Source organism: Setaria viridis, chromosome 7 (assembly GCF_005286985.2).
Source record: "Setaria viridis chromosome 7, Setaria_viridis_v4.0, whole genome shotgun sequence".
Taxonomy (NCBI): Eukaryota; Viridiplantae; Streptophyta; class Magnoliopsida; order Poales; family Poaceae; genus Setaria; species Setaria viridis.
In genome coordinates this window covers 14,345,050-14,352,125 of record NC_048269.2, presented here as the reverse complement: position 1 = coordinate 14,352,125, position 7,076 = coordinate 14,345,050, and the positions used below count along the sequence as shown (strand labels likewise).

Below are 7,076 nucleotides of genomic sequence, written 5' to 3'. Positions count from 1 at the left end.
AACAGCCCCTGAGCGGGTCATCGAACGGGTCGGACAGCCCCCGAGCATCAGGAACAGCTCGGACATAGAAACAATAAGGCAGTAGGTACACAAAGAACCTTGGAGGAAAATAGAGTACATAGGTTGTAAATTCTAAGGTAGAAGCATCGTAGGTGCTCGATGTTCCATGGATTGGGGACACCTAAGCCGTCTGCCCATTGGAGTCGGTAGGTGCCTACCTGGATGACTTATTTGATGATGAAGGGGCCTTCCCAGGGGGTGGTCAGTTTGTGCATGTCCATGGTGGACTGGATCCGACGTAGCACCAAATCACCAATGTTGAAGGAGTGTTCCCTAACATTCCGATCGTGGTAGCGCCATATCTGCTGCTCATGGCGTGCATACTGGATAAGGGCCATCACGCGATGCTCTTCGAGGCTGTAGATGTCGACTCACCAAATTGTTTCTGCCTCGCCTTCCTCGTAGTACTGGATGCATGGGGCGACAAAGGCCACATCGGATGGCAGGATGACCTCTGAGTCGTACACCATGAAGAAAGGGTTGTAGCCGGTAGCCCGGCTGTTCTGGGTTTGTAGGCCCCAGATGACATGAGATAGCTCTCATAGCCACTTGGTGGCGTACTTGCACACGTCGTTGAAGATGACAGACTTGAGGGACTAGCGGACCATCCCATTCACATGTTCGACCTGACCGTTGCAGCACGGGTGCGCAACCGAGGAGTAGTACACATCGATGAGGTTGTCTTGGCAGAACTCCTAGAACTCAGAGCCTGTGAACTACTTGACAAGGTCGGTGATAATCTTGTTTGGCACTCCAAAGTGGTGTGTGATTTCTTCCATTAACTGAGCAGCTTTAGCTGACTCAATGCTGGTGATAGCCTTCACCTCAATCCACTTGGTGAATTTATCAACTGCCACAAAAATGTGGGTGTAGCTACCCGGAGCGATCTTGAAGGGTCCGACCATGTCCAGCCCCAAGTACGCGAAGGGCCAGGATGGTAGGATGGTGCGCAGGTCTTGGGCTGGTAGATGTTGCTACTTGGAGAAGAATTGGCACCCTTTGCACCTTTGGACGAGTTCCTTTGCATCAGCAACCACCGTTGGCCAGTAGAAACCAGAGCGAAAGTCCTTGCCGACCAAGGTGCCCGAGGCGGCGTGGTTCCCGCATGTCCCCGAGTGGATCTCGTGGAGGAGGTCGATGCCCTCAGTGCAAAATGCACTTCATCAAGATGCCTATGGATGCGGTCTTTTTGTAGAGCTCCTTGCTAATGACGACATAGTTTGCACTTTGTCGACCTAATTTTTCATGTTCTATCTTGTCCTCTAGCACCATCTGGTCGGTGATCAAGGCTATGAACGGGGTGTACCAGTTGTCTTCTGCCTCAATCATCAGGACATCAGTAGGAGTTGGGACGGCTAGGGCCTCAGTGCTGCTGTTGACCTGGTCCTGGTCCAGAACCTTGATGGATGGTTTCCGGAAATCTTGTACGAAGATGCCAACTGGAACCAGCGCACGCTTGGAGCCGAGTGCACGCTTGAAGCCGAGCTTTGACAAGACATCGGCGGGAACATTGTGCTCCCTAGGGACATGGTGGAACTCAAGACCATCAAAGTGGGCCTTAAGTTTACGGATTTCTGCGCAGTAAGCATCCATGGACCCCTTGGTGCAGTCCCAGTTCTTGTTGACTTGCTTGATGACAACCTTGGAGTTACCACACGCAAGGATGCGCTTGATCCCGAGGGAAACGGCGATGCAGAGGCCATGGATGAGAGCTTCATACTTGGCACCGTTGTTGGCGGCCTTGTAGTGAATATGGAACACATACTTGAGCTGCTCGCTTTAGGGGGATATGAATAGGACCCTCGCACCGGCTCCCCCGAGATTGAGGGTGCCGTCAAAGTACATAGTCCAGTGTTCTGGCCTCTCCAGGGAGGGCAGCTTTTGGATCTCTGTCCACTTAGCCATGAAGTCAGCCAGGATCTGCGACTTGATTGCATGACGCGGGCACAAATCAAGGTCGAACTCGTCGAGCTCCATGGACCACTTGACAACTTAGTCGTTAACATCCCTGTTGTGGAGAATTTTGCCAATGGGGTACAAGGATACCACTCGGATCTTGTGCACCTAGAAGTAATGGCGCAGCTTTCTTGACAAGATCAGAACTGCGTAGAGAAATTTCTAAACCTGTTTGTAACGAATCTTGGAGTCGTTGAGGGCCTGACTGTAACATCCGCAGAAATCGCCAACTAAAACCATCCGTTAAAAAAATCGATTTCAAAATCTTTTTACCGCTGAGCTCCCGGAAATCGAGAATCCCCCCCGGCGATTTCGCCGTCCCGGCACCCATGCCGACCCCTACCTTTTTTTATCCATGCTCGTATTATTTTCGCCGCGTGCCGTCGCCAGACGCCGCGCGCGTGCTCCGACCGCGTGCCGCGATCGCCGCCGGTCCCTCTCTTTTTCTTTCACTTTTTCCCTCCCCTTTTCTTTTTCTTTTCCTTCTTCCTTTCTTCCTCCTTCTTCTTTCTTCTTCCTCCTTCCTTCTTCTCTCTCCTCCTCCTTCTTCTTCCTGGTGCCGCACGTCCGGCCCCAACGCCTTAACTCCACCGCACCCACCCCCACTGACGCCATCCCGCCTGGCCCTCCCGGGACTCGCGCCACCCGGCACCCCCTCTCGGGCCGCGCGCCCGCCGATCAGCCCCGGCCACCTGGGCCGCCCCGTCCCGGCGCCTGGCCGCCTCGGCCCCACGCGCGCACGGTGCGCCGCCGTCGGCCCCTACCCCCACCTGAGTGCCACCTCCGACCGGCCACGCCACTGGTGCCGTGCCGGCCACCGCCGCCCGCCGGCCCAAGCGGCACGCCACCCCGAGCCCCGCCGCGCCTGCCAGACCCCGCCTCCGCCCATACCGCCGGCGCCACCACTGCCCGGACCCCCACCCCGCCGCTGGGCTATAAAAGGGCCGCCCGCCCGGCCATCTCCCTGCTCCATCCACCAGCACCACCGCCACCCGTGCCGAGTCCCCCGCGCGCCACCAACCGCCGCCGCCGAAAGCCGCCACCGAAGCCGTGCGCCGTCGCCGCAGGCCACCACCGGCCGACCCTCTCCCATTGCCGCCACCCACGGTAAGGGAGGCAAAATGGGGTCTCCACCCCTTCCTCCACCACCTCCTCCGCACACGGCCGCCGCCGGTGAGCTCGGCCGGCCGGCCACCGTCGCCCCACTCATCCCGACTCTCTCTCTCTCCCTTCCTGGAAGAAGAAGAGCTAAAGTTCCCTAAAATTCCGATCTGACCCCCTATTTCTTCTTATTCGTGAAACAGTCCTTCCACCACTCTCATAAACCTATTCGCAGATAGGCCCCTCCACCTCCAAAAGTATTTACAAATAGGTCCCTGGTTTAGTACAAAACAGTCCTAAACCTCCTATTTAAACCCTAATTCATGTTTAACCCGTCATTTCATGCGCCAACTTCCTCCAATTAATCCCAAATTTTACCACGTCATCCTCCAGAATACTTTCGCTGATCCATATCCAAATTTCCCAAAAATAATCTTTCTACCTATTTTCCGTTCGCATTTTCTGTTCGGAGCTCACGGTTAAAAACCAATCTTTCTTTTATTTATTTGTGTGTCCATTTATGTGTGCTGTAGATCGCGGATTGCCCGAGGAGGAGCCTGAGGAGGAGTTTGACTGTGAGCCCGAGCCCGAGGACCAGCAGCACGAGCCGGAGCTCCCGGAAGGCTTTGAAGACGGCAAGTCCAATCTCACCCTTTGATGCATATTTAATACCTAGTTTTTCAAACACAACCTATTGGCCTGTTTTACAAAATGTATATTATTTCATCGCAAGACGTGGTTGGATAGCCATCCCTTGATTGTTATGAACATTCCTTGTTATCCTATGGTTGTCTCTAAATATGATTCGCTCTATTTGGTCGATAGCCACCGCTAGAATGCTTAGGAAATTACTACTCAAGTACAATCACCACTACAACTATGTTTTCGGAAAATAAGCGTGTGTGTGTGTGCAAGTAAGGAAAATGGCTTTCTAGGTTCAGAGGAAAAAGGATGTGTAGACAGGATGGATGGGTATTCCTTGTGTGGGATGCCAGGATGTTGTGCTCGTACCTTAGTGGTTGAGCAATGTCGGGAGATATCCATCTTGTCATGGTTAAGGACCGAGTTGATGTGTCATCTTGCCTAATTCCACCATCATGCAACCACTCGACTGTTGTATGGGCAACAGCTTAGCATAAATCCCACTAGCTGAACTGTTAGCCGTCAGGGGTGCTGGCGAGCACCCATGGAAAAGGAATAAGATCTTGGTGACTTAGGTCCCGGTTACGGTCTCCTGGATGAGCCGTGAACCCTTTGGGTGCTTCCGCGAGGGCTAGCCAGTCTTAGCTAAGGTGGGTAATGGCTTTGTTAGGATCTGCACCGGCACTAAGGTGATCGTGCTGCGGTACCCTACTTTTGGGAAAAGTGTATAACCTCTGCAGAGTTAAAACCTATCTGGGTAGCCGTGTCCACGGCATTGGACGAGTTACGGCTTGGTCACATAACTAGCACTTGGGCATGGATGGTGTTGTGTGTGTGTGTGTGTGTGTGTGTGTGTGTGTGTGTGTGTGTGTGTGTGTGTGTGTGTGTGTGTGTGAGTTGAATTTTGGAAGAGTCCGACAGTCGTGCCGTGCGCTATGGCGGACGGGGAGTCCGATAGCGATAAAAACTTGGATCCTTTGTGTAGGATCAACCCCACTCCTTGTTCGGTTACTAAAGAAAAGCTTTACAAAAATTTGTTTGAAACGAGCCTATGCATGTGTTGAAAAATCTAGCTTTATTGCAAATAAACTCTAGCCTATCCTTGTTGTATCCTGTGCATATACTTGCTTGTATCCCCCTCCGTGGATGGGGTTGGACTTGTTGAGTACGTTCGTACTCACCCTTGCTTCGTTACTATAGAGGAAGACCCTGACTTCATCGCTGAAGACCTTGAGTAGAGGTTGTGTCCGCACCCAACGCTGACTGTGGTGTTGGCCCTTTCCAAGATGCTGCTGCTGCCGTGTAGTCCCGAGTGCTGTCTTTTGGCAGTCGCTTGGTTAGCCGCTGTTGTTTATTTACTTCTTATCGCTGCGTGGCTCTCACGCCCACTCCCTCGGGAGTTGTACGGTAACTGAATTATCTGTCGAATAAATATGCTATCAGCCTCCTGGGACTGATATTTGTATCACATTTAGTCTCTACTTATGTGGGGACGCTTCAGGTGGTATCAGAGCCATCGTTGGCTGTAGGACGCGACCTTAGGACCGGATTAGTCCTTTTTGACCAAAATAAAAGATTTATAAAATTTCTGCCTACCTCTGCTCTATTGCGAAACTAATTTGTGCCCCGGATCTTTTCCAGATGCCAGAGGAAGGATGGGTCAACAGCCACTGCCTGGAGGAGCCTGGTTTTCCCAGATTGTTGTTCGCCTGCATGGACCGCCTCGGAATCTACGAGCGTCCGGAGTACACCAGCAGGGAGTACGAGGATCGTGGGACCCCTCGGTGTGAGATGATTATCTACATCGGGCGGAGTAGCCGCTACCCCGACATCCAGCCTTGGAATGTGACTGCCAATGGCTTCCGGCACCAGGACACTTACCAAGTGGCAGCTCGGAAGGCCCTCCGTTTCCTATGCCAGATCTACGAGAGGCACATCGGCCGCACCTCGATGAGGTTCTACCCGCCTGTCAAGAAGAACCGCTCGGTTTGGCTGGCCCAGGTAAGGACTTTGGAAGGATGTGGACAGCGCGAGGATGACCCCACTGTGGTGCACATGGTTGCCTACCTTCTCACCTTAGACAAGCTCTACGATGAGCAGGCTGCTAAGTTGAAGCAGCAGACTCGTAGGGCTGAGGATGCAGAGGTTATGGTGAGGAGGCTTCAGGTGAAGTTAGCCGCCGCCAAAGCCCGAGCCGCAGCTGCCCAAAGCAACGAGGCCATCGCCATTGAGGCTCTCAAGGAAGCCGAGGATCAGCACTCCCAGGAACTGAAGGATGCCCACCTCACCATTCGTTCTAGAAGGAGGATTGTGGCCATCGAGGACAAAGAGGCCCCGATCCTTGAAGGAATTCCCATCGCCCCAGGGTCCAGTAAATGAAAGAGCCCGGATGCCACCCCAGCACCACCACCCTCGGAAAGGAACTCCGAGGTGTCAGATGGAGAGGCGCCCGAGACCCCTCCAACGGGCGGGACTCTGAAAGATGAGGTGCTGGCCCTCCTCATCCTGTTAGAAGACCACTCAGTCCAGGGAGAAGACTCGCCCCGCGAGTAGAATGCCCAGCCAGAATTGCCCAAGGAATGAAGCTTACCTGGTCCGCAGTTTAGAGTTGTACCCCCTCCAGTTGTGTTGCTGTAACCGGTCGTGTAGTACGTGTTTTGGTCTTACCCCAAAAGTGTTGTACCCCCCCTTGGCAAAATAAATAAAATCGCTTGTGTTTGTTGCTTGTTAGTCTGTGTGTTTGTCGACAGGAGGTGGATTCTATCTCTTCGAAAATATGAAATAACCACTTTAAAGATCACTAAAATCCAAATCCCACTCTCATAAAGTCTCACTCAATCCGCAGATGCCGCCCAAGCGTGCCACCAGGACTTCCCCAAGTCAGGCCCATGCCACCCCCAGTGCGGAGAGGCAGCCAGAAAGGCAAGAACCGCCTCCGGTAGTGCTTCCTGAGGAGCAGGAAGTGAGCCAGCCAGAAGGAAGGGGAGAAAGCCAAGTGGGAGCACAGTAGCCACCACCCCCGCCGGTTATTGATTTGGTTCAAGTGATGAACAACCAGACCCTTCTGCTGGAAGCTCTGGCCAACGTCGTTACCCGCCAGAGGCCCCGCGGGCAGAACATGAATGAGAAGCTGACAGACTTCCTCCGGACCAAGCCACCCACTTTTGGCGGGTCCGTCAACCCTCTGGACGCAGATGACTGGCTGCGCGTCATCCAGAGGAAGCTGGAACCATTTGGCTGTGAGGCAGGGAGAAAGTTCTCTTGGCTGCCCACCAGCTCACTGGGACTGCCTTAGCTTGGTGGGAGAACTACTGCTC

At 53.5% G+C, this 7,076-nt stretch overlaps 1 protein-coding gene across 1 annotated transcript; it reads right to left on the bottom strand.

Annotated features, from left to right (window-relative positions):
- Positions 1-1,203: 1,203 nt before the first annotated feature.
- LOC117864626 (uncharacterized) lies at positions 1,204-1,653 on the bottom strand. Its single transcript, XM_034748753.1, has one exon. It carries the CDS (start codon positions 1,651-1,653, stop codon positions 1,204-1,206), a length of 450 nt encoding a protein of 149 aa, XP_034604644.1.
- Positions 1,654-7,076: the final 5,423 nt, after the last annotated feature.

What these genes read in the sequence shown, in the direction of transcription:
- LOC117864626 (XM_034748753.1), bottom strand. Translation starts at nt 1,653, where the DNA reads ATGGATGCTTACTGCGCAGAAATCCGTAAACTTAAGGCCCACTTTGAT.